The sequence below is a fragment of the Elephas maximus genome, chromosome 1 (assembly GCF_024166365.1).
Source record: "Elephas maximus indicus isolate mEleMax1 chromosome 1, mEleMax1 primary haplotype, whole genome shotgun sequence".
NCBI lineage: Eukaryota > Metazoa > Chordata > Mammalia > Proboscidea > Elephantidae > Elephas > Elephas maximus.
In genome coordinates this window covers 233123511-233151367 of record NC_064819.1, presented here as the reverse complement: position 1 = coordinate 233151367, position 27857 = coordinate 233123511, and the positions used below count along the sequence as shown (strand labels likewise).

General features: G+C 44.5%; 1 protein-coding gene across 4 annotated transcripts in view; it reads left to right on the top strand.

The window, feature by feature from the left end:
- The window catches only part of AGPAT4 (1-acylglycerol-3-phosphate O-acyltransferase 4), a 102808-nt gene that overhangs the window by 51093 nt on the left and 23858 nt on the right, over window positions 1–27857 (top strand). For 3 of the 4 annotated variants that reach the window (XR_007519769.1, XM_049905071.1, XM_049905081.1), the window contains exons 2-3: window positions 4864–5130; window positions 15465–15634. Coding sequence is in view for 3 of the 4 variants with exons in the window: in XM_049905071.1 (XP_049761028.1) it covers window positions 4953–5130; window positions 15465–15634 (348 nt within the window). In the remaining variant the exon portion in view is untranslated. Of the gene's footprint in view, window positions 1–4863; window positions 5131–10740; window positions 11765–15464; window positions 15635–27857 lie in introns of those variants that run through there. The other variant, XM_049905090.1, reaches the window with a different exon arrangement.

Below are 27857 nucleotides of genomic sequence, written 5' to 3'. Positions count from 1 at the left end.
CTATTGCAACTCGAGGCTTGAATTTTTTCTTCAGCTCTTTCAGTTTGAGAAATGCAGAGCATGTTCTTCCCTTTTGGTTTTCTAGCTCCTGGTCTTTGCACATGTCATTATAATACTTCATCTTCTTGAGCCGCCCTTTGAAACATTCTCTTCAGCTCTTTTACTTCCTCATTTCTTTTTTTTTTTTTTGGTAAAAATCTAAGACTCAAAAAAACCCAAGGCTACTAGTCTGTCTGATTCCCCTGAAGGCTTGTCTGTCTGTGGTCTCCCTTAAACATCAGCAATATTCTGTCGACCCTTGGTTCATTCAGTACTAGCGAGGGATTTATGCACGGGCATGGAGGTTCTCGGGGTTTTATAAAGAAAAAAAAGTTAGTTTTTCTTCACAATGCCCTACTGAATGCCCTAATAATGGACTGGAACCCGAGGGAAGCAGCACTTAAATCCCTGCACTTCTGATAGGAGGCAGTTCTCTTTTTCACTTATTTCATTTAGTGTGGGATCAGCAAAGCAAGGATTCGTCAAAATGCTTTGCAGATGCTGGATGCCAGAAACTTCATGGGGAATTAAGCTTCTTTTGGCCGGATTGTCTTCTCGAAGCTGATCATGGCTCATCAAGACACAATGATTAAACGGCCTCAATATTTAACATCAATCGGGCCTACAGCCACATTGTCAGCCCTGTTCCTGTGGTTCCTGAAAGTCAAGAGCACTGACAGAGGAGCTGCTCCTTGTTCTCTGCCTGTTCCTTAGAGAGAAGCTGGCCACACTGAAACTGAGGGAAGACTTTTACAACCTACAAACGTCCATGGGAAATGCAGTCTGTCAGGGTCCCACTTATCCCTCGGGAATGAGGTTTTTCAGTCCCTGCAGGTTCTGGGTCTGGTGCCAGAGAGCCAGCCACTGGGATACAGATGATGGGAAGATGTGGCTAAGCCAAGGCAGTTCCAGAGAAATCAGGCCTCAGGCCACTTCCCATTTTCTTCCTGTTAGAAATGTGTCAGAATAACACAGGAATCCAGTATACCTGCAAGGTAGTCTGAGCCAACTGTAAACCTTCTGGAAGAGTGCGCCTTGAGACTGTCCTTTTGCCTGAGTTGGTATTGTTAGCTGCCGAGTCAGCTCTGAGAGTTAGGAGCTGGGGGTTAAGGCTGAGTCATAGGGCTGTTACGGATTGTGGAGACCTTAGGCAAGTCCCCCAGGCTATGAATTGCCTCAGTTTCTTAATCTGAAAAATGGGATGATAATCATACCCATCTCATGCAATGCATGTGGGGCTTAAAAGGAGACAATATACATGAAGCCATTATGCAGATCATTCTTTTTGGGAGGTATTATTAACAAAGATTATAACAAAGCAAGGGTGTCCCAGCATTGCTGTTGAGGAGCTCATCCTGCAGTTTGAGTTTTCCCTGGGGTAGTTTGCAGCCATATTCCAGGGGGAACTGAATCGTCCTCCCTCAGCTCTCGCTCATCAGGGTGTCAGAACCTCCTGCCTTTAACATGTCCTGCAAGCCTTTGTCTGCCAAATCGTAAGGTCAGTTATTATTCCATTTTGGGTTTAGAGACTGATTTCTGGACGGTGGGTCTGGCTATGTTTGCTTTGAGATTCTTTTTGATTTTACAACTCATGAATGTGTGTTAGTGTGAGAGTGTGTGTGAGTATGAGTGTGTGTGTTAAGAATGTGTGTTTGAGAGTGTGTGAGTATGAGAGTGTGTGTTGACAGTGTGTGCGTGTGTGTGAATGAGTTTGAGAGTGGGTGTGTGTGAGCGTATATGAGTGTGAGTATGTGAGTTTGTGAGTGTAAGAAAATGAGTGATTGTGACCGTGTGTGAGAATATGTGTGAAAGTGGGCAAGTGTAAGAGTATGAGTGGGTGAGAGTTGCTTGAGTGTGTGTGACTGTAAGAGTATGAGTGTGCGTGTATGTGACTGAGAGTGTGTGAATGTGACAGTGTGTGAGAGGGTGTGGTAGTGTGTGTGTGAGTGTGAGTGGGTAAGTGTAAGAGTATGAGTGTGTGTATGTGTGTGGGTGTGAGAATGTGTGTGGGTATGAGTGTATGTGCGAGTGGGTGAGCATAAGAGTGTAAATGTGTATGTGAATGTAAGAGTGTGTGTGGGTGTGTGTGAGAATGTGTTAGTGTGACGGTGCGTAAGTGTAAGAGTGTGTGTATATGAGTGTTAGAGTGTGTGTTAGAATGTGTAGGTGTGTCAGTGGGTGTATGAGTGTGTGGGTATGTGTGAGAGTGTGTATGACAGTGAGTGCATGAGTGTGAGTGTAAGAAAATGAGTGTGTGTGAGAGTATTGAGTGTGAAAGTGGGTGAGTGTAAGAGTATGAGTGTGAGAATGTGAGTGTGTGTGGGTGAGAGTGTGTGTGACTGTAAGAGTATGAGTCTGAGTGTGTGAGTGTGAGTGTATGAGTGTGTGTGAGTGTGAGAGTGGGTGAGTGTAAGAGTATGAGTGTGAGAATGTGAGTGCATGTGAGTGTGTATGGGTGAGTGTGTGACTGTAAGAGTATGAGTCTGTGTGGGTGTGTGTGTGAGAGTGTGTGTGTGAGTGGGTGAGTGTATGAGTGTGTGAGCGTGTGTATGTGAGTGCAAGTGTGTATGAGAATGTGTGTGTCGGTGTGAATGTGTGTGAGTGTGAAAGTGGGTGAGTGTAAGAGTATGAGTGTGTGTGTGAGTGTGTGAGTGTGTGTAAGTGTAAGAGTGGGTGAGTGTAAGAGTATGAGTGTGAGAATGTGAGTGCACGTGAGTGTGTGTGGGTGAGTGTGACTGTAAGAGTATAAGTCTGAGTGTGTGTGTGAGTGTGAGAGTAGGTGAGTGTATAAGTGTCAGAATGTGAGAGTGGGTGAGTGTATGAGTGTGTGAGCATGTGTATGTGAGTGCAAGTGTGAGAATGTGTGTGTGGATGTGAAAGTGTTTGTGAGTGTGAGAATGGGTGAGTGTAAGGGTATGAGTGTGTGTATGTGACTGAGTGTGTGGGTGTGTGTGGGTTTGTGAGTGTGTGTGTGTGTGACAGTGGGTGAGTGTAAGAGTATGAGTGTGTGTGTGTGTGGGTGTAAGAGTATGTGAGTGTGAGAGTAGGTAAGTGTAAAAGTATGAGTATGTGAATGTGACTGTGTGGGTATGTGAGTGTTGAGAATGTATGTATGAGTGTGTGTGAGTGTGATAGTGGATGAGTGTAAGAGTATGAGTGTGTATGTGTGGGTGTGAGTGTGTGTGAGAATGTGTGTGTGGGTGTGTGAGTGGGTGAGTGTGAGTATGTGTGTGAGTGTGAGAGTGTGCGTGTATTGTGGGGAGGGCTCTCTTTGCCTTTATCGTTGATCATTTATGTTTACCGCCGTTCTCGAAGTTCAGAACTTGACCACTGCCTTCATGAAACCACTCCACAAATACTCATTAGTTCCGGCAAGGCGTCAACAGGTGTTTTAGGTTCTGGGGAGACAATGGCTGACTTCAGGATAACCATGGTCCCTGCCCTAGAGAGGCCGACCACCCCGTGGAGGAACCAGAACGTTAAGCGGGCAGTGACAGAGTACAGAATGAGCCTCCCAGGGCTGCAGTGACTGAGTACCACAGACCGGGGGGCTGAGACAGCAGAATCTATTGTCTCTTCAAAGTTCTGGGCCTGAGCTGTCTGAAGTCAGGTGCTGGCAGGACCTAGCTCTCTCCGAAGGTTCTAGGGGAAGACTCTTCCTTGTCTCTCCCAGCTTCTGGTAGCCCCAGGCATTCCCGCAGCATAACTGACCTCACATGGCCTGGCCATCTTCCCTCCGTGTCTTTTATTAAGATGCCACTCAGATTGGATTAGGGCCACCCCACTCCAGTATGAGCTCATGTTAAGTGATAACATCTGCAAAGACCCTATTTCCAAACAAGGTCATGTTCATAGGTTCTGGGGGTTAGAACTTACCTTCAGCGACACAATTCAGTTCATAACAACAGCACGGGGTGCTTGGGGAGGCAGAGCCCATCACAGGGATAATCTAGGCAGGGCAGGCGGGAGTTGGGGCAAGTCCTGGTGGAAGAAGTGAAGTTTAACCTGAGGCCTGGAGGAGGAGTGCGAGTGGAGGCAGGGGGAGAAGGGTTGGGTGGGGAGATCATTCAGAAACATGCACTCCAACATGGCCACTGGACACAAGAGGCAGCAAAGTCGGGGAGAATGGGAACTTTGGAGCCAGCTAATTAGCGGTGGAAGCTAGAAAACACTGGTTGTGGTTGAGTCAACGTCAACCCGTAACAACACTGTGACAGAGTACAACTGCCCCACAGGGTTTTCTAGGCCATATTGGAGCCCTGGAGGTGCAGTGGTTAAGCTCTTGGCTGCTAAGCAAAAGTTTGGCAGTTCAAATCCACCAGCTGCACCTTGGAGACCTTATGGGGCAGTTCTATTCCATCCTATAAGGTCGATATGAGACAGAATTGGCTCGATGGCAACAGGCTTGTTTTTTTAACCTTTACGGGAGCAGATAACCACATCTTTCTCCTGTGGAGTGAGTGGCTGGTGGGTTCCAAGCTCCAGTCTTTTGGTTAGCAGCCAAGCGCTTAACCATTGTACCACCAGGGCCCCTTGGAGGATATCCAAGTGCTTAATTAACCCCCTGGGCCTTTGGTCTCTCACTTGTAAAATAGGATAATAGTACAAATCTCACAGTGTGTTTAAGGGATTATTATTTGTGAAGGGTTTAAAGCATGCCCAGCCTGCAGTAAACAGTGTATAAATGTCCGATAAATAAAAATAAATCAACACATGTTCAGTGTGTTTCAAGTGGATATTTTTCTCTCAAGAGTTTATTTTTTTTTTTCTGAAAACAAAAGCACGTGCTATTTTTCTAACCTTTGGCATTGGTTTCTGTTGTAGACACTGTCCTGGGCGCTGGCCGTTTTTCCCCTCTGGAGATCCACCGCTGTGGTTATTTATTTACTTTCCAACAAAAGCAGCCCCTCGCCATGGACCTCGCTGGATTGCTGAAGTCCCAGTTCCCCTGCCACCTCATCTTCTGTTACGTATTTATCGCCTCGGGGTTGATAATAAACAGCATTCAGCTCTGCACACTTCTCCTCTGGCCCGTCAGCAAGCAGCTCTTCAGGAAGATTAACTGCAGGCTGTCCTACTGTGTCTCCAGCCGTAAGACCCTCCTCTGCAATTCCCTGTTGTCACCTGAACGACAGCTGTGCACCCCAGAAGCATGGCTTTCTGTAGCGGTCCGCGAGGCTTTCCTTTAGAGGCGGAGCTTTTGGGGTTTGGTTTGTTTGATGTTTGAAATCACTTCACTTCGTCTTCACTTGTAAAAGTTATTTTTTGAATGATTCATGCAAATGGCACAAAATTCAACAGGCACAGTAGGTATATTAGGAAAAGGACATGTGCGTTCTGTCCCTGTTTCCCTAGTTTTCCTCCCCAGAAGCAACCAGTGTTAACCATTTCTTGGTTATCCTTACAGTAATAGTACACACACACACACACATATACACCAAGGTCCCTAGGTGGTGCAAACAGTCTGTGTTCGACTACTATATGTATGTACTGTACTGTACAGGTATGTGTTATATATCTAAACATTTACACAGACTCGCACGCATACACGTACACACATAAGAGCCTTGTGTATAAAAAAAATGTATATTAAAAAAAAAAACAACCATTGTCCTTGAGTCAGTTCCGACTCCTGGCAACCTCACGTGAGCTGAGGAGAACTGCTCCATAGAGTTTCCAAGGCTGTACTACCTTTCAGAAGTAGATCACCAGTCCTGTTTTCCAAGGTGCCTCTGGACGGGTTCACACTAGCAATCCTTCGGCTAGTAGTCAAGTGCTTAACTGTTTGGGCCGCCAAGCAGGGTGTCTCTGTCTCTCTCTCCCTCCTGCTCGACTGTGTTCTCTCTCTGTCTCTCCATATCTATGAATATATTTCAAAATATGACTCTTCCAAACTAAGCAATTTAAAAACCTCAGCTACCTTAGATTATGCCAAGAGTCTAAAAATTATCAGTATCTTTGTGAAAACCTTTAAATGAAGCAATCAAATTTGAATTTGAATCAAAACAATACAAGCTGTGTACGGTTCTCCACCTGGATCACTGCTGAGCCAGAAAGAAAGACAGACATCCTTCTTTGATTTCTTTCACCAAACCTTAACTCACAAGTATGTCTGATATTGTCTGAGGGCTCGAGCTACTGTGTCTTGTATTAGAGTGTTTTACAGAAACATGTCTTGAAAATGCTCATATCATAAAGCTGATTCATAACTGCAAAACAAACAAACTTTAACCTCTGTGCCTGTGGCCTATTGGGGGCAACCGCAGTTTTGTCTACTCATGCATATTTCCTCATCCTCCAAACTTGCTCCCCTGGTATTTCTGCTTGTACAGTGCTATAGAAAGAAGGAACACACATCAGAGCAGTGCAGAGACAGGAGGAGATGGCCCCAAGGTCGCCACAGGGCCTGTGTCACAGCTGTTTGGAGAGAGAACAATTTGCATAATTGATGGCAGGCGGCAGTTGACTGAGATTTGCCTTATAATTTTAAACGCCTTTTACACTCTACTAGTAGGCTTCTGCTTAAGCAGAATTGAACTTTAACAGTGCAATGCCAAGTGCCCTTTTCATTTGAACCTGTGTTTATATGGTTTGCATGCACCGACAGAGATTCTAAAATCTATGTTGTCCTTTTGCAACGTGAAGTCATGTATCTTTGTACTGTCATAGCCCCCATCCAGACTGCAAACAGATGGTTAGAACTGATTTGGAGTTAAGAAGTAAGAAACAGGATCAGGGTCTGAGTTTCTCAGAGTACTCTATCTTGCTTGGGTAGGCAATAGAGAGGCACTGGTGGCTCGGTGGTAGAATTCTTGCCTTCCACGTATTGTTGTTAGGTGCTCTCCAGCTGGTTCCGACTCATAGCAACCCCATATACAACAGAACGAAACACTGCACTGTCTTGCGCCATCCTCACAATCATTGCTATTTTTGAGCCCATTGTTTTGCAGCCACTGTGTCAGTCCATCTCGTGGAAGGTCTTCCTGTTTTTCACCGACCCTCTACTTCACCAAGCATGATGTCTTTCTCCAGGGACTGGTCCCTGCTGATAATATGTCCAAAGTATGTAAGACAAAGTCTCGCCACCCTTGCTTCTAAGGAGCATTCTGGCTCTACTTCTTCCAAGACAGATTTGTTCCTTCTTCTGGCAGTCCATGGTGTATTCAGTATTCTTTGCCAGCACAATTCAAAGGCATCAGTTCTTCTTGGGTCTTCCTTATTCATTGTCCAGCTTTCACATTCAAATGAGGTGACCGAAAAAGACTAAGGTCAAGCACAGGGTAGTCCTCAAAGTGACACCTTTGCTTTTTAACCCTTTAAAGCAATTTTTTTGCAGCAGATTTCCCTAATCCAAATCTGTATGAGATACTAGCAAACTCCCTTCAAAATGCTCACTTTACACCCCCCGAAAAAAAAATTTTTTTTTCTTCCACTGCAGTACACGAGGGCCTGCTGCTCCACTGTCTCTATGGGTAAAATTTAGAATTTTTCTAATTGATGGGTGAGAAGTGGTATCTCACGGTGATTTTCATTTGTATTTTTCACTCAAAGGTTGAACATTCTTTTCATGTGTTTAAAGACCATTTGCTTTCCTTTTTCTTGTGTGTTCTTGACTTCTGCACTTTTCATCTGTAGGGTGTTTTTCCACCTCAATGTTTAGGTCTCCTCATTAGCTCTTTGGGCTGTACTATACAAACTTTCCCAAGTTTGCTCTTTGTCTTTTAATTTTTCTTTAATCTCTTTTTCTTCCCATTTATCTTTAGCAAAATCAGTGTGTTTGCAGTTGTCAAGGTCAAAGAGAAAAGCTTTAAGAAAATTTTTTACAACTCTGAGTCTTGCTTAGCTTCAGATTGCTAATTGATCCTTTCTTTTTTTTTGAGTGTCCTTGAACATGGCTTAATAAAATAAATTCTCTTTCCAGCATTGAATTTTTCTAACAAGGGAAGAAAGGCTCCGAAAAGGAGAATAATAATAATAATGACGAGTCCCTTGGTGGGACAAATGGTTAACACACTAACTGAAAGGTTGGAGGTTTGAGTCCACCCAGAGGCAGAAGAAAGTTCTGGAATTTACTTCTAAAAAAAATCAGCCACTGAAAACCCCAGGGAGCAAGTTTTACTCTGACATACCTGGAGTCACCATGAGTTGGAATTGACTTCATGGCAACTGGTGGTAACACCAAAAAGCAAACAGCTCTTACAGAATTTGAAATTCTATTCACACAGGTAAACTAATAATGCTGGTTGTAACAAGGAACTTGACCGCCACCACTTGCTGGGCCCTGTGTTAAATGCCTCGTGTGTCTGTCAGAGCTGAGCCTCATAGTGACCCTCTGAGTTAGGTGCTATCATTCCCTCCATTTATGGATAGGAATTTGAGCCTGAGAGGAAAAACGAGTTGTCTAAAGCCACGCAAAATCGAATGAAACTAGGATTTAATTCCAGGTTGTTTTGACCTTAAACTCCATGATCTCAACTGCTGAACACATGAATAAATGAATGAACAACCGTGCGAATGACACCCCTCAGAGGACCTGCCTTAGACAGAACCTCCTTCAGGGTTTGACATTAAATCTCCAAACCATTCAGAAAGTCAGAAACCAAGTATCATGTGAGATTTTCCGGTTCACAACCTTGAAATGTAAATTTGCCAGTGATGGCTGTTGTCGATAGCTGCAGTGGAGCCGGCCCCTAACTCATGGTGACCCCGTGCACCACGGACCCAGACAGTGCCCAGTCCTGTGACATCTACATGATCGGCTGCAGATCAGATTGTCGTGGTCCATGGAGTTTCCATTGCCTGATTTTCTGAAGTAGATGACTGGGCATTTCTTCCCGGTCTGTCTTAGTCCAGAAGCTCCACTGACACCTGTTCGGCAGCACAGCAACATGCTAGGCTCCATTGACGGATGGGTGGTAGCTGCACACGAGGTGCCCTGGCCAGGAATCAAACCTGGATCTCCTGCGTGGAAGACGAGAGTTCTGCCCTCTTCTCCTGCTGAGTGGACCACCACTGCCCCCATCCTCCTCTTTACAGATAGGAAAGTGGCTGCCTCTCTTCCTCCCCCACCCCCTCTACCCTTGTCTTTTGTCCATCTACTTCTTCTTTCCTGATTGTGATTATCCTATGCTGAGCACCACAAAAGCAAAAAAAAAAACGTTGCCATCAAGTCGATTCTGACTCATGGTGACCCCACATGTGTCAGAGTAGAACTGTGTTCCACCGGGTTTTCAATGGCTGAGTTTTCAAAAGTAGATTGCCAGGCCTTTCTTCCCAGGTGCCCCTGGGTGGACTCCAACCTCCAACCTTTTGGTTAGCAACTGAGCACCTTAACTATTGCACCACCAGGGCCTCCAAACACAAATATAACAAAACCAGAGCTTTACTTCAGGGCATGTGCCTTCACAGCCACCTGGATGTTATTCTTAAATTGGCCTCTGAAACATAGGTGCTAATTTGGAATTTTCCAATGAAGGTCATTTATTGTGCTACCCCCGCCCCCACCTCAAGTAACTGGGCATCAGCTCCACTCAGTCACCAAATCGAGTTTTCAAAACCGGCAGCAACAGCTGGCTAGACCTGCCTGTGACCCACCCTAGCCAAAACCAGGCCAGGCTGCACTCTGGGCAAAGCTGGGCCGAAAGAACATTGATACCCTTCCCTGAGTGGCCAGCAGGGGCCAAAGTGGAGACCACAGACGCTGGCAAACTGAAACTTACAAATGACACAGGGTTTTCAAAGCTGCTGGATTATGTTAAAGAATCCCTGGCTGCAAACCCATCTGAGTTTCTGAGCCTCAGAAGGGCCTGGTGCCTGGCAGGACGTGGGACCTGCCAGCACCCTGCCCTGGAATTCTCAGTCAGGTGAACGTGCAGGGGCAGAGGATGTGGGTAAAGTACATGTCAGTCCCAATCAGGGCAGCAGTGGGGTGGGGTGGGGTGGGGGGGCGTGGGTAAAGTACCATCAGTCCCCAACAGGCTGCAGAGGGGCGGGGTCAGGTTTTCAGCGCTGCACCCAAGCACCCAGACACCCACCTGGTGGTATACGGTTGGTGGGCCAGGAAGCCCAACTGGCCTCCTCTGTTTACCGTGGCAGTGTGGCATTTCACCTCTTGAGGGTGGGTGGCCCTCCCTTTGCTGTCTTGGGTGCTGGGCATCTGCCTCCACCGTCTGTTCTGAGCACACACAGCCCTGCACCTATAAGCCTGGTCTCAGCTCTGAATAGCACGGCTCCAGGGTGGGGGCAGAGGTGTACGCGGGGACAGGGTCCACAGCGCACAGGGCACTGGGCCAGTCTGCTTCTGACGCTAACATGGGATGTTCCAGGAGGCCGGAGACAGCTAAAAGAGCCCTGAAGACAGAACTCGGCTAAAATGTGTGTTCTGGAATCCCTCAAACCACTTATGTTATTTATTTTAACCTCATCTGTGTTATTCAGCCCAAGAGGAAAGGAGGCTGAGAGAGGAGGTGAGGTGGGACAGTGGGGGCTCGTGGGTGACACCCAGTAGGGTCCTTCCCAGGGATTCTAAGTCCCCAGCGTCTGTGGCTCCCCTGCCTGGGGGTGCAGCTGGGGTAGAGTGAAGTCAGGGGTAGAGCCAAGGGCATTCTTGGTTGGGGATGGTTTCTTGGGGGGTGGGGGGGATGTTAGGAAGAGGGAAGGATGGCCCCCAGGTTGCTTCTTGGGTAAGGGAACAGAGGTCTTTCTTTGCTGCCAATAGAAGCTGACCTAAGCGATAAAAGTGGGGTTTTCTGAAGAACGCTGGAAGTTCATACAAAGTACCCAAGGACAAGGCCTTGGTGTGGGGGGGGATGGGTGGCTCCAGAGGTCTAAGGATGTGGAATGAGGATGACTCGATGGCTGTGTATTTCTCACTTTTGGCCTCTCCCAGCCACACGTGTACCCACTTAGATTCCTGTTCCCAGGAGGGGAGCTGATGGGCCAGGCTGGGTCACACACCCCAGCCAAGGGGGCAGGGTGCAGTGTTTCCAACCCACCCCCAGCTCCAGGGAGGTCAAGTAATTTCCAGTTAAGGGGGTTAGATAGCTGTCATCCTCACAAAGACCAGGAATTACGGACTGATGGAGAAGCAGCTAGGCTGTCACCTAAATGCTATGGCTGACCCCCGTCTGTCAGTGTGTCGTACGGTGGTGGTTACGTGTTGCTAGAGCCCTGGTGGCACAGTGGTTAAGAGCTCTGCTACTAACCAAAAGGTCAGTACGTCAAATCCAACAGGTGCTCCTTGAAAACCCTATGGGGAAGTTCTGCTCTGTCCTGCGGGGTCGCTATGAGTGGAAATCGACTCAACAGCAATGAGTTTGGGGTTTTTTGGAATGCTGGAAGCTATCCACTGGTATTTCAAATACCTGCAGTCGCCCATGGTGGACAGGTTTTGGCAGAGCCTCCAGACTAAGACTGAAGAGGAAGAAAGGCCTGGCAATCTACTTCCAGAACTGCCAGTGAAAACCATATGGATCACAAGAGAACAGTCTCCAATACAGTGCTGGAAGATGAGCCTCCTAGGTTGGAAAGTACTTAGAATACATAGTGGCCACCACAAGGGGCTGGAGCAAACCCGTGATTGTGCAGATGGATCAGGACTGGGCAGAATTTCGTTCTGTTGTGCATGGGGTTGCCATGAGTCAGAGCCGACTTGACAGCAGCTAACAGCAACAATATTACCCTTGAAAAGTTCTCAGGAAGGGATGGCCGTTTGGGGAATGACTAGGTAAGTCAACAGATCACCAACAACGTGTGAGCCACACAATGGCAGCTGTTGTCCCAACGCCCCCCGGTCTCCCAAGAAAGTTCCCATGGCCACCCTAACCATAAACCTACAAGAAACGATATTCTGCGAAGGCCGTTCACCCAGCCCACTTAGCACATCGCAAAGCCATTCCGGGGAATTTCAAATTTTCCTCTATATACTTCTGATTGTTTGCACTCTTTTACAATGTGACTGTATTAATGTAGTTCTTGTGAATTAAAAAAAAAATGTTTTTGAAATTGTTTCATGAAAAAACAGGATTACAAAGGAAAGCAAGCTCTCTGGCCAGTGAGACTTTGTGCAGCTGTTTAGTTGGAAACAGCTGTTAAGGGAGAAACCAGGTCCCTCCCCACCATGTCCCACCTGCTCTCTGTACTGGCCCCTCTCGCCTGGGCTCTGTGGTCGCTCTAACTGGCCCTGCCCCTGCCTGGCCTCATTCCACCCTATGTCCACCTCAGCCAGAGTGATCTTTTCAATCTGGGAATCGGGTCCTGGTGGGTTCCTACTTGATCATGCCCCTGTGACTTCTCACCGCCTCTAGGATGAAGCCATATATCCTAACTCCTTGTCCTGGCCCTAAGGCTTGAATGGTGAGCCCTGCACGGCCTCGCGCCTCCCTTTCCTGGCAGCTCTGCTGTGACCTCAGGAGCCTTGTTTCCTTTTCTCTAACTCACCTGGCTCTATCCTGCTTCAGGGCCTTTACACACCCACACACCCACACCCATACCCATACACACACACACACACGCACACACACTTCTTGCCTGAATTGAAATGTCACTTTCCCAGAGGGGACTTCTCTTATTCCCCAAATTAAATCATGCCTGCCCCCTGCCCCCCGCCACCCTGCTCTCCCCTTACAACCCTCTGTCAGGAGTATGCTCTTGCTCTTGACTTCCTTGGCAGGAGCCCTGGGAGATGAGTCCTTGGCTGCTCTTCCTGTTTTATCAGGAGCCGACAGGGAGCCCCTAGTCCTCAAAGGCGGTTTTGTTTACTTTTAAAGCTTATTTAAAACCAAAAAACTAAACCCGCAGTCCCCAAGTAGATTCCAATGCACAGTGACCGTATAGGACGGAGTAGAACTGCCCCATAGAGTTTCCAAGGAGCAGCTAGTGGATTTGAACTGCCAACCTTTTGATTATCAGTCATGCTCTTAACCACTGTGCCACCAGGGCTCCAAACTTATTTAAAGTAGCCAAGAAATTACCCAGGAAACGCCCACAAGCTGAGGGTATCTGTGTGAGTTCCAAAGGCCTCCAAAGATTTCCCACAAGGAACATTCTGGAATATTGCCGGAGCAGTTTAAACAGGACGTGCTGGGGTTAAGGTGAGGGTGAGGATGAAGCAGACGATAGTCTTGCTGCAGGAGCATGTGGTCTGGATTTGGGGGAGAAAACCTCAGGCTGTACACCCAGGGGTGCTGAGTGCTAGGGAGGGTGCAGAGAACGTGTGGCCTGGGCACTGTCTGGGGGAGGAGTCGGCTCAAGAGGCTTCCCCAGGATGCCAGCACCATACCATGGACGAGATGGCGACTTCATCTCAGGACTCCCCTGGAGCTCTTTTTGGTGCTCCATTACCTTGGCCAGTAATGGGCTCAGACTGACCTTACTCATCCTGTGTCTTAGGAGAACATCTTAATCACTTCTAGAAAGCTTTTCCCTTCATCTTCCTGACCTGGGCTGCAGTAGCGGCATCTCTCTAACCAGCCATAATCAACGGTGCCTTGGTCCGGGCGGCAGCTGTCTGGGGGCACATGTGCTCCCGCCCTCCCTGCTGCTCTTAACATTTACCTTTGTCCTTTGACTTGTCACTTCTGGCTCCCACCGCTGTCATTAGCTGGTGAGACAACTGAGTGGAGATTGGTATGTTCTCAACTCCTGAAAACAGGCAGATGCTTTTTATTTTTCACTTCTGGGAGTGTAAGGGGCATGTTTTGTTTATTTTTCACAATACTGATAGAAACCATTAACTTGCATTTACTGAGCAAGTCTACTTTCTATCTGCCAGTTGGTCACACCATGGTGGTTTGCCCGTTGCTGTGATGCTGGAAAATGTCACCAGTATTTCAAATACCAGCTTGGTGGACAGGTTCCAGGGGAGCTTCAGACTAAGACAGACTAGGAAGAAAGGCTTGACAATTTGCTTCTGAAAATGAGCCAATGAAAACCCTGTGGATCACAGCAGAATATTGTTGGATAGAGTGCTGGAATATGAGCCCCCTAGGCTGGAAGGCACTCAGAATACACAGTGGCTGCAACAAAGCACACCGATGATCACAAAGATAGCACGTTTTGTTCTGTCACACACGGGGTCGCCATGATTTGGAGCCGACTTGATGACAAGTAACAACAACAACAACAATGTGCTCTGTACTTTAGTTCTTACCAAACCCCACTAGACATTGCCATTTTAAAGGTTAGGATACCGAGGCACCGCCAGGTTAGCCTGTCCACTGTCACACAGTGCTCACTGCTTAGACCCTACACCATGGTGCCTTCTGGAGGGTCCTGGTGCTCCGGTTCAAGGCATCCAGCTTCCAGCACTGAGGAGGAAGGCTTCCAGGGGCAGCTCCTCAAGCCTTTGCAGCTGAGGCTTGGCTCCCAGGGGTTAAGGTCCCCCACTCACCTTGGTTTTAGGGGCTGGGGAACGAGTCCTCAGCCAACCAGTGATTAAGAAGGGGCACGACCTCAGCGGAGGTTTCACGTGCACACCCATCCACCTGCCCAGCATCTTCAGCTTTAAAAGTAAATGAATGAAGCTGAAAAGTCAGTTTCAAAGCTGATTTCAATAGTTCATTTCAGAGCTCACTGCAGCTTTAATCACTGACATCCAGCTATTTTTTCTGGAAAATGCCTATCATTTCTTCCTGAGCCCTGAGCAGGTTGGGAACGCTCACCTGGGTTAGAGGCAGCACTGAAGAATACGCTTAAATTGGTCATTATTCCCTGAAGAAAGAACCTTGATATTTTTCACAAGCCTCTAAAGTACACCCTAATGTTTTATATTTGGGCCTACGGTACAATGATGCGAATTTGTCCTGCCTCCAGGTGCAGGTCCTTTTGCCTCCCTGCTCCAATGCACTCCATCATTCCTGGTGCACTCAAGGGTGGCGCACCGAAGAGAAAGATCTGGCATTTAGTGTTCTGTGATTGAGTTTCTAAGTATCCCAATTAGTCACGTCCCAGGATATTAAGAATTTTGCTCATCGACTCTCGTTGCTGTTCCCAGCACTGTAGACACAAGGGCCCTCGTTCTTGGTAGATTCAGGTTTTCTGATTTATTTTCCCCCAAGGTACTTAATCAAGGAATGCAAGCCATTTGCTTTCCCCAGGCTTCCTCTTCTAATCTGGAGATGGTGGTGGAATCTTGTTTTCCTTCTGCCTCTAAACGCTTCCAAGGAGTAGGGTCCAGGGTACATGGCCCAGAGGACCGAGAGGCCCAGGGGACATGGCCCAGAGGACCAAGGGGCCCAGGGGACATGGCTCAGAGGACCGAGTGGCCCAGGGGACATGGCCCAGAGGACCAAGGGGCCCAGGGGACATGGCCCAGAGGACCGAGGGGCCCTCTCCCCCACAGAGTTGCCCCCAGCACCATGGCCCATGTACCCCCTGCCACCATGAAGGATGTGGACTAAACATGTCTGTCCTGTGGTTGCTTCCAGAGTTGGTGATGCTGCTGGAGTGGTGGTCAGGGACAGAGTGCACCCTCTACACAGACCCCCGTGACTACCCCAAGTACGGAAAAGAGAGTGCCATTGTGGTTCTGAACCACAAGTTTGAAATTGACTTTCTCTGTGGCTGGACCTTGGCCGAACGATTTGGGCTCCTACCGGTAAGTTGGATTCCACTTACCTGCCTCACACCTTTCTCTTGCTCAGGACTGTAACTGGCCTTCTCACTCTCGTTCATTCAGAATTCGTAGAAGCATCGACAAAATTTCTAACCAACTGTCTTTCATCCTTGCTTGGCATTGGGATTAACATCCTCCTGTGAGCAGTAATAACAGTTATTCAACAATTATTATGTGCAGGCATTTTACAACCAATTATTTAATCCTTACAGAAATAGTTATGAGTAGATAATACTACCCACCTAGCCCCCTTTTTGAAACTAAGTTATAGAGAGTTGAAATATTTTCCTGAAGGACACACTGCTATCAATGAGGTGTGGGTTTGAACTCATGCCCAGCTGGAGTCTGCTTCATAAACTTCATTATTAGCCTTTACTGCTCCCGTGCCTAACAGGCAGAATTCATCTCTCCGTTTTAATCTTCATAGACTTAAGAACACTGACTCCATAAATGAGAGCTTGAATTCCAGAATTTAGAATTAAATATGAAATTCTGTTTTTCTCTAACTAGCTTGACTTCTTACAGGTAGCATGCAAATGATTAAACTACATAAAAGGTGTAACTATCTTATACCTTTTGTGTTGTTATCTGTGTTAATATTGTTTATAAATATATCCATAAAGTTCAGGGCGATGTATGTAATAAATGGCATAGTCCACATTGTTTAAAAAAGCCCTGGCGGTGCCAGCGGTTAAGCATTCTGCTGCTAACCGAAAGGTTGGCAGTTCAAATCCACCAGCCGATCCTTGGTAACCCTATGGGGCAGTTCTATAGGGTTGCTATGAGTTGGAATTGACTCAATGGCAACAGGTTTTTATATTGTTTAAAACTTTGCAAGAGCAGAGTAGTAACACATTTTTTTTTAATAAAATCATATTTTATGTGGAAAAATATTTGGAACTAGGTCTTTTAATTTGACGTTTGTTATCTGTAACAAGCAGAAAAGTGTTTAGTGGTTGAACCTGTGTCATCTAACTGAATCAGAGCTCTCAAGACAGTGAACTATGCCAACGGGAATCAGCATATGTGGTCTAGGAAAGGCTATGACCATGTACCCTGGAAGTTGGAGACCCTGCTTTGCACCTGGGAACAATCCCACACAGACAGAGGGCTGTTCAAATGACAGCTGGTTTTGGCGGCCTCTGTAGACAAAGTCATAATGTTTAGAATGTAGAAGACTGAAGATGGACTTGGAGAGAACAGACAGGGCTAGGGGATCCAGCAGCTCTGATCCCCAGGGCGGGTGGCCACAGCCTCTCTGGTCTCAGTCCTGGTCAGCCTGTGGAGTCTCAGAGTGGGGCAACAAAACTTGGGGCCGTGCTGGACTCTGCCCTGTTTGGAAGACCCTAGCTAAGAATGACTAGCTAACCTTGGGATGCCTTTTGTATGTCCTTTTAAACATTTATGTATTTTTTAATTGGGGGCAGAAGGAGAGAGAAGGAAATGTGCTTGGAAACATGTCCTGTTAATGTCTTTAGGATAAATGATGGTGGTGGCCATGCACTTAAACTACCAAAAGGCACCTAAGGTCTTTAGCGTGTTTTCCAGAGATAGACATGATGAGTGAAATCACTGTTGTTGCCTTAAGACTTCTAGGAAATTGTACTGACCGTGGGTGAATGTGCTAAAGGAATTCTTGGAAAATGAAAGGTTCTCCTGCCAATGGTTTTCTCCTTTGTTTTCCTATTCATGCTTCCAGTGCTGACTCGATATTTGCATGTGTGTGTGTGCATATGTGTGCCCATGTGTGTGTGTGTGCCCACCTGTGTGTGCATGCGCAAATATATTTCCAGGAATGAAAGCAAAGTGTAGTATCTACCTTTCCCTGTTTTAGAGACCCTGTGCAGGGGTCTAAGTTTTGTGGGTTTACTCTCTCTGAGAGGACATTGTTGTTGTCAGGCTCTGTCAAGTTGGTTCCACCCTATTTACAACGGAAGGAAACACTGCCTGGTCCTGCACCATCCTCACAATGGTTGTTATGCTTGAACCCATTGTTCCATCTATCGTGTCAATCTATCTCATTGAGGGTCTTCGTCTTTTTTGCTGACCCTCTACTTTACCAAGCATGATGTCGTTCACCAGGGACTGATTCCTCCTGATAACATGTCCAAAGTACGTGCAACAAAATCTCGCCATCCTTGCTTCTAAGGAACATTCTGGCTGTACTTCCTCTAAGACAGACATGTTCATTCTTCTGGCAGTCCATGTTATATTCAATATTCCTTACCAATACCATAATCTGAAGGCATAAATTCTTCTTCCAACTTCCTTATTCTTATGTCTAGCTTTTGCATGCATATGAGGCAATTGAAAACACCAAAGGTTGGGTCAGACACACCTTAGCCTTCAAGGTGACATCTTTCTTTACTTTTGAACACTCTAAAGAGGTTTTTTGCAGCAGATTTGCCCAATGCATGCATTGTTTGATTTCTTGACTGCTGCTTCTGTGAGTGTTGATTGTGGATCCAAGTAAAATGAAATCCTTGACAACTTCATTCTTTCTCCATTTATCATGATGTTGCTTATTGGTCCAGTTGTGAGGATTTTTGTTTTCTTTACACTGAGGTGTAATCCATACTGAAGGCTGTAGCCTTTGATCTTCATCAGTAAGCGCTTCAAGTCCTCTTCACTTTCTGCAAACAAGGTTGTGTCATCTACATAACGCAGGTCGTTAATGAGTCTTCTTCCTCCAATCCTGGTGCCCCATTCTTCTTCATATAGTCCATCTACTGGGATTATTTGCCCAGCATACAGATTGAGTAGGTATAGTGAAAGGATACAACCCTGACGCACACCTTTCCTGACTTTAAACCACGCAGTATCCCCTTGTTCTGTTCAAACAACTGCCTCTTGGTCTATATACAGGTTCCTCGGAAGCACAATTAAGTGTTCTGGAATTCCATTCTTTGCAATGTTATCCATAATTCGTTATGATCCACTCAGTCGAATGCCTTTGCATAGTCGATAAAACACAGGTAAACATCCTTCTGGTATTCTCTGCTTTCAGCCATGACCCATCTGACATCAGCAATGATATCCCTGGTTCCACATCTTCTTCTGAATCTGGCTTGAATTATTGAAGTTCCCTGTTGATGTACTGCCGCAGCCACTTTTGAATGATCTTCAGCAAAATTTTACTTTTGTGTGATATTATTCATATTGGTCAATAATATCCTCATTCAGTTAAATCACCTTTTTCTTTTCTTTTTTTTTTAAGTTTTGTGTGAGTGTGTGCTTTAGGTGAAAGTTTACATCTCGTTAGTTTCTCATACAAAAACTTATACACACATTGTTATGTGACTCTAGTTCCTATCCTTGTAATGTGACAGCACACTTCCCCTTTCTACCCCGGATTTCCCGTGTCCATTCAAACATTTCTGTTCCTTTCTGCCTTCTCATTTTGCCTTCAGACAGGAGCTACCCATTTAGTCTCGTGTATCTACTTGAACTCAGAAGCACCCTCTTCACAAGTATCATTTTATGTGTTATAGTCCAGTCTAATCTTTGTCTGAAGAGTTGGCTTCAGGAATGGTTTTAGTTCTGGGTTAACGGAGAGTTCCAGGGCCATGTCTTCTGGGGTTCCTCTAGTCTCAGTCAGACCATTAAGTCTGAATGAATTTGAGTTCTGCATCCCTTACTTTTCTCCTGCCTTGTCAGGGACTCTCTGTTGAGTTCCCTGTCAGGGCAGTCATTGGTGGTATCCAGGCACCATCTAGTTCATCTGGTCTCAGGCTGGTGGAGTCTCTGGTTTATGTGGCCTTTTTTGTCTCTTGGGCTACTATTTTCCTTGCATCTTTGGTGTTCTTCATTTTCCTTTGCTCCAGGTGGGTTGAGACCAATGGATGAATTTTAGATGACTGCCCACTACCTTTTAAGACCCCAGACATCACTCACCAAATTGGGATGGAGAACATTTTTTTTTTAATAATTTTTACTGTGCTTTAAGTGAAAATTTACAAATCAAGTCAGTCTCTCACATATAAACTTACATACACCTTACTACATACTCCCATTTACTCTCCCCCTAATGAGTCAGCCCGCTCCCTCCTTCCAGTCTCTCCTTTCATGACGATTTTGCCAGTTTCTAACCCTCTCTACCCTCCCATCTCCCCTCTAGACAGGAGATGCCAACACAGTCTCAAGTGTCCACCTGATACAAGTAGCTCACACCTCATCAGCATCTCTCTCCAACCCATTGTCCAGTCCAATCCACGTCTGATGAGTTGTCTTCGGGAATGGTTCCTGTCCTGGGCCAACAGAAGGTTTGGGGACAATGATCACCGGGATTCTTCTAGTCTCAGTCAGACCATTAAGTCTGATCTTTTTATGAGAATTTGGGGTCTACTTCCCACTGTTCTCCTGCTCCCTCAGGGGTTCTCTGTTGTGCTCCCTGTCAGGGCAGTCATCGGTTGTGGCCAGGCACCATATAGTTCTTCTGGTCTCAGGATGATGTAAGTCTCTAGTTCATGTGGCCCTTTCTGTCTCTTGGGCTCATAATTCTCTTGTGACCATGGTTCTTCATTCTCCTTTGATCCAGGCGGGTTGAGACCAATTGATGCATCTTAGATGGCCACTTATCAGCATTTAAGACCCCAGACAACACACTTCAAAGTGGGATGCAGAAGGTTTTCTTAATAGAATTTATTTTGCCAATTGACTTAGATGTCCCCTGAAGCCATAGTCCCCAACCCCTGCCCTTGCTCTGCTGACCTTCGAAGCATTCAGTTTATTCAGGAAACTTCTTTGCCTTTGGTCCAGTCCAGTTGAGCTCACCTTCCCTGTATTGAGTGTTGTCCTTCCCTTCACCTAATCCTATCTACTATCTATTCAGTAAATAACCCTTCTCTCACCCTCCTTTCTTCCCCTCTCTCGTAACCACAAAAGAATGTGTTCTTCTCAGTTTAAACTATTTCTCAAGATCTTATAATAGTGGTCTTATACAATATATGTCCTTTTGCATCTGACTAATTTTACTCAGCATAATGCCTTCCAGTTTCCTCCATGTTATGAAATGTTTCACAGAGTCATCACTGTTCTTTATCGTTGCGTAGTATTCCATTGTGTGAATATACCATAATTTATTTATCCGTTCATCCGTTGATGGACACCTTGGTTGCTTCCAGCTTTTTTGCTATTGTAAACAGTGCTGCAATAAACATGGGTCTGCATATATCTGTTCATGTAAAGGCTCTTATTTCTCTAGGACGTATTCCGAGGAGTGGGATTTCTGGGTTGTGTGATAGTTCTATTTCTAACTTTTTAAGGAAATGCCAGATAGATTTCCAAAGTGATTGTACCATTTTACATTCCCACAAGCAGTGTATAAGAGTTCCAGTCTCTCCACAGCCTCTCCAACATTTATTCTTTTGTGTTTTTTGGATTAATGCCAGCCTTGTTGGAGTGAGATGGAATCTCATTGTAGTTTTAATTTGCATTTCTCTAATAGCTAATGATCGAGAGCATTTTCTCATGTATCTGTTAGCTGCCTGAATATCTTCTTTAGTGAAGTGTGTGTTCATATCCTTTGCCCAGTTTTTAATTGGGTTGTTGTTTGTCTTTTTGTGGTTGAGTTTTAACAGAATCATATAGATTTTAGAGATCAGGTGCTGGTCGGAGATGTCATAGCTGAAAATTTTTTCCCAATCTGTAGTTGCCCTTTTTACTCTTTTGGTGAAGTCTTTAGATGAGCACAGGTGTTTGATTTTTAGGAGCTCCCAGTTATCTGGTTTCTCTTTGTCGTTTTTAGTAATATTTTGTGTTCTGTTTATGCCTTGTATTAGGACTCCTAACATTGTCCCTATTTTTTCTTCCATAATCTTTATCGTTTTAGTCTTTATGTTTAGATCTTTGATCCACTTGGAGTTAGTTTTTGTGCATGGTGTGAGGTATGGATCCTGTTTCATTTTTTTGCAAGTGGATATCCAGTTATGCCAGCACCATTTGTTAAAGAGACTATCTTTTCCCCAATTAAATGACACTGGGCCTTTGTCAAATATCGGCTGCTCATATGTGGATGGATTTATATCTGATTTCTCAATTCTGTTCCATTGGTCTATGTGCCTGTTGTTGTACCAGTACCAGGCTGTTTTGACTACCGTGGCTGTATAATATGTTCTAAATTCACGTAAAGTGAGGCCTCCCACTTTCTTCTTCTTTTTCGGTAATGCTTTATTTATCTGAGGCTTCTTTCCCTTCCATATGAAGTTGGTGATTTGTTTCTCCATCACATAAAACAATGTCATTGGAATTTGGATCTGAAGTGCATTTATATATAGATGGCTTTTGGTAGAATAGACATTTTTACTATGTTAAGTCTTCCTATCCATGAGCAAGGTATGTTTTTCCACTTATTTAGGTCCCTTTTACTTTCTTGCATTAGTACTTTGTAGTTTTCTTTGTATAGGTCTTTTACATCTTTGGTAAGATTTATTCCTAAGTATTTTATCTTCTTGGGGGCTACTGTGAATGGTATTGAATTGGTGATTTCCTCTTCAATGTTCTTTTTGTTGATGTAGAGGAATCCAAGTGATTTTTGTATGTTTATCTTGTAACCTGAAACTCTGCCGAACTCTTCTATTAGTTTCAGTAGTTTTCTGGAGGATTCCTTAGGGTTTTCTGTGTAGAAGATCACGTCATCTGCAAATAGAGATAATTTTACTCCTTCTTTGCCAATCCGGATGCCCTTTATTTCTTTGTCTAGCCTAATTGCTCTGGCTAGGACCTCTAGCACAATGTCGAATAAGAGCGGTGATAAAGGGCATCCTTGTCTGGTTCCCGTTCTCAAGGGAAATACTTTCAGGCTCTCTCCATTTAGAATGATGTCGGCTGTTGGCTTTGTATAGATGCCCTTTATTATGTTGAGGAATTTTCCTTCAATTCCTATTTTGCTGAGAGTTTTTATCATGAATGGGTGTTGGACTTTGCCAAATGCCTTTTCTACATCAATTGATAAGATCATGTGGTTTTTGTCTTTTGTTTTATTTATATGGTGGACTACATTAATGGTTTTTCTAATATTGAACCAACCTTGCATACCTGGTATAAATCCCACTTGGTAGTGGTGGATTATTTTTTTGATATGTTCTTGAATTCTATTGGCTAGAATTTTGTTGAGGACTTTTGCATCTATGTTCATGAGGGATATAGGTCTGTAATTTTTTCTTTTTTTGTGATGCCTTTACCTGGTTTTGGTATCAGGGATATGCTGGCTTCATAGAATGAATTAGGTAGTATTCCATTATTTTCTATGCTTTGAAATACCTTTAGTAGTAGTGGTGTTAACTCTTCTCGGAAAGCTTGGTAGTACTCTGCAGTGAAGCTGTCCTGGCCAGGGCTTTTTTTTGTTGGCAGTTTTTGGGTTACCTTTTCAATCTCTTTTTTTGTTATGGGTCTATTTAGTTGTTCTACTTCTGATTGTGTTAAAGTAGGTAGTGTTTTTCTAGGAATTCATCCATTTCTTCTAGGTTTGCAAATTTGTTAGAGTACAATTCTTTGTAATAATCTGATATGATTCTTTTAAATTTAGTTGGGTCTGTTGTGATATGGCCCATCTCATTTCTTGTTTGGGTTATTTGTTTCCTTTCCCGTATTTCTTATTCAGTCTGGCCAATGGTTTATCAATTTTGTTAATTTTTCAAAGAACCAGCTTTTGGCTTGGTTAATTCTTTCAATTGTTTTTCTGTTCTCTAATTCATTTAGTTCAGCTCTAATTTTTAGTATTTGTTTTCTTCTGGTGCCTGATGGATTCTTTTGTTGCTCACTTTCTATTTGTTCAAGTTGTAGGGACAGTTCTCTGCTTTTGGCTCTTTCTTCTTTATGTATGTGTGCATTTATCGATATAAATTGGCCTCTGAGCACTGCTTTTGCTGTGTCCCAGAGGTTTTGATAGGAAGTGTTTTCATCCTCATTGCATTCTATGAATTTCTTTATTCCCTCTTTAATGTCTTCTATAACCCAGTCTTTTTTGAGCAAGGTATTGTTCAGTTTCCAAGTATTTGATTTCTTTTCCCTGATTTTTCTGTTATTGATATCTACTTTTATGGCCTTGTGGTCTGAGAAGATGCTTTGTAATATTTTGATGTTTTGGATTCTGCAAAGGTTTGTTTTATGACATAACATGTGATCTATTCTAGAGAATGTTCTATGTGCACTAGAAAAAAAAGTATACTTTGCAGCTGTTGGGCGGAGTGTTCTGTATAAGTCTATGAGGTCGAGTTGGTTGATTGTAGCAATTAGATCTTCCATGTCTCTACTGAGCTTCTTACTGGAAGTCCTATCCTTCTCCAAAAGTGGTGTGTTGAAGTCTCCTATTGTAATTGTGGTGGTGTCTGTCTCACTTTTCAATTCTGTTAAAGTTTGTTTTACGTATCTTGCAGCCCTGTCATTGGGTGCATAAATATTTAATATGGTTATATCTTCCTGGTCAATTGTCCCTTTAATCATTATGTAGTGTCCTTCTTTATACTTTGTGGTGGATTTAACTTTAAAGTCTATTTTGTCAGAAATTAATATTGCCACTCCTGCTCTTTTTTGATTGTTGTTTTTTTGATATATTTTTTTCCATCCTTTGAGTTTTAGTTTATTTGTGTCTCTAAGTCTAAGTTGTGTCTCTTGTAGGCAGCATATAGAAGATCATGTTTCTTTATCCAGTCTGAAACTCTCTGTCTCTTTATTGGTGCATTTAGTCCATTTACATTCAGAGTAATTATAGATGAGTTTAGTGCTGTCATTTCGATGCCTTTTTGTGTGTGTTGTTGACAATTTCATTTTTCCACTTACTTTTTTGGGCTGAGTTTTTCTTTGTAAATTGTGTGTTCCGCATTTTCATAGTAGTTGAATTTGTGTTTGCTGAGTCGTTATGTTTTTCTTGGTTTTTATTTTGAATTATGGAATTGTTAGACCTCTTTGTGGTTACCTTAATATTTACCCCTGTTTTTCTAAGTCAAAACCTAACTTATATCATCATATATTGCCTTGTATTCCTCTCCATATGGAAGATCTATGCTTCCTATATTAAGTCTCTCTTTTTGATTATTGTGATCTTTTACATAATGACTTCAGTGCTTCCCTATTTTGAGCGTTTTTTTCTTTTTAAAATTAATCTTAATTTGTTTTTGTGATTTTCCTATTTGAGTTGATATCAGGATGTTCTGTTCTGTGACCTTGTGTTGTGTTGGTATCTGATATTATTGATTTTCTGACCAAACAATTTCTTTTAGTAATTCTTGTAGCTTTGGTTTGGTTTTTGCAAATTCTGTAAGCTTGTGTTTATCTGTAAATGTTTTAATTTCACCTTCATATTTGAGAGAGAGTTTTGCTGGATATATGATCCTTGGCTGGCAGTTTTTCTCCTTCAGTGCTCTATATATGTCATCCCATTGCCTTCTTGCCTGCATGGTTTCTGCTGAGTAGTCTGAACTTATTGATTCTCCTTTGTAGGTGGCTTTTCTTTTATCCCTGGCAGTTTTTAAAATTTTCTCTTTATCTTTGGTTTTGGCAAGTTTGATGATAATGTGTCTTGGTGGTTTTCTTTTTGGATCAATCTTGTATGGGGTTCAATAAGCATCCTGGAGGATATCCTTTCATCTTTCATGATGCCAGGGAAGTTTTCTGTCAACAGGTGTTCGACTATTCTCTCTGTATTTTCTGTTATCCCTCCCTGTTCTGGGACTCCAATCACACGCAAGTTATTCTTCTTGATAGAGTCCCACAGGATTCTTAGGGTTTCTTCATTTTTTAAAATTCTTTTATCTGATTTTTCTTCAACCATATTGGTGTCAATTGCCTTATCCTCCAACTCCCCCACTCTGCATTCCAATTGCTCGATTCTGCTCCTCTGACTTCCTATTGCGTTGTCTAATTCTGTAATTTTATTGTTAATCTTTCCGATTTCTGAATGCTGTCTTTCTATGGATTCTTGCAGCTATTAATTTTTCCACTATGCTCTTGAATAATCTTTTTGATTTCTTCAACTGCTTTATCAATGTGTTCCTTGGCTTTTTCTGTAGGTTGCCTTATTTCATTTCCGAGGTCATCCCTGATGTCTTGAAGCATTCTGTAAATTAGTTTTTTATATTCTGCATCTGGCAACTCCAGGATTGTATCTTCATTTGGGAAAGATTTTGATTGTTTAATTTGGGGAGTTGTAGAAGCAATCGTGGTCTGCTTCTTTATATGGTTTGATATCGACTGCTGTCTCTGAGCCATCTATAAGATATTGTAATGATTTATTTTATATTTGCTCACTGAGTCTTATCTTGTTTTGTTTTCTTTCAATATACCCAAATGGGCTATTAGATTGCACTGTCTTGATTGTTGTAGCCTTTGAATCACTTATGTCCTATTACCAGGTGTTTTGGGCTGTTACCAGATATATAAGCCTAAGAGTCCATTCACTATTCTCGAATAGAATCAGCTTAGGTGTTCTGATTTTGGGTCACCAAGTGTATGGTGTACACTGTCACCTATTAACTTAGAGGACTAGTGGTGATAGTTGTGTGCAACAGATTCTAGCAGCGGCAGGGGGTCACACTCCAGGGAGGACAAGATACTGATAGCCTTCCCCCAAGTGCTGGTGAGGTAAGTGTGTCTCTATTCCTAAAGCACTTTGGTGGGTGGGCTCTGCAGCTGTACCTTAGGCACCCAATGCTTGTACCTCTAAAGACTGGTAGGCGTCAGTATCCTCAGACCCCTTTGGCAGGTGTCTAGGTGGTTTGGTTGGAGCTTCAGCCCTCAGTTCCCCATTGTGGATCAGTGAGGGCTCTGTTTAATAGGTAGAGATATCAGACCTGGAAAACTTATTTTTCCAGTGATCTGCTAAAACAATTACAGTCAGATCTCTATCAGAATTGCCTTTGCATTATAATAGCCACCTTGTTCCCTGTAGGGATGAAAGCCAAAGACTGTGGATCTCATATGCTTGGCTGGAGCTGATTCTATATTTTTATTCCAGTTTAGGGAAGTCAGGGAAGGATTTTTCATCCCTGGGTTGTTAGTAGCTGCTTCTCTCAAGCCAGGAGAATGGGTTAGGAAAAACAAAAAACCATGGAGCACTTCACTCCCTGGCCCAGGAAATTCCAATGTTAATGAAGCCACCTGGGGCAGGGAGGGGAGGTATCAGATAGATAGGAGAGAGTAAGCACCCAACAATATAGACAAAGTTACTTATATTGCTTGGTGATGAGTGTTTTATCTGAGATTCCCGAGGGGCCTGTAGCCTGTGTAGACTGGCTGGGTTGAGATTGCCCCCGAGGGTCAGGCCCGTGTCCTGTGCTCGTGCTATCTCAGAAGCCATGGTCAGCTCCTCCACTCCCAGTCCAAAGCCCAGCGCTGAGGTACCCCAGCTGGGACGCCACACTCCAGGCTCCAAAACCAGTTGCTGCCTCCCAGTTGCTTCTCCTCCCGTCAGCCACGTCATTGCGCTGCCTGCATGTGCTGGCTGGGCTTCCCCCAAGGTCACTTCAGGGGGGCTAGTGCTGTGTCCTGTGTTTGCACTGTCTCAGGAAGCTGTGCTCAGCTGCCCTGTGCCCAGTCCAAAGCCCGGCACCAAGGTTTTCTGACTGGGATGCTGGCCCCAGGCTCTGAAAACAGTCGCTGCTTCCCCGTGGTTGCTCTTTCTCTCGTTAGCCGTGTCAGTGTGCAGCCTGCTTGCACTAGCTGAGTTTCTACCAAGGTTACCCCCCGGGGCTAGGGGTTAGGGCTGTGCCCATGCCTGCCCCACCTCAGCAAGCCGCAATCAGCCCCGCCACTCGGCACCAGGGAACTGGTAGGGCTCAAGGCTGTGGAGCGGGACGCCGGTTCCAGAAGCAGTCGCTGCTTCAGGGCGCAGCTTTTCACTCACCTGTCACTCAGGTCAACTCTTTAGATCTGTGTTTGATGGTAAGGGTTTGTAGATTGTCATGTATGTGATCGGTTCACTTGTTTTTCTGAGTCTTTGTTGCAAGAGGGATCCGCGGTAGCTTCTCTACCTTATCAGCCATCTCAGCCCCACCTTGAGAACATTTTTTAAATAAACTTTGTTATGCCAATTGACTTAGAAGTCCCCTGAAACCATGGACCCCAGGCTTCCGCCCCTTCTACTGTGTCCCTCAAAGTGTTTGGTTGTGTTCAGGAAACTTCCTAGCTTTTGCTTTAGTCCAGTTGTGCTGATTTCCCCTGTACTGTGTGTTGTCCTTCCCTTCACCTAAGATAATTCTTATCTACAATG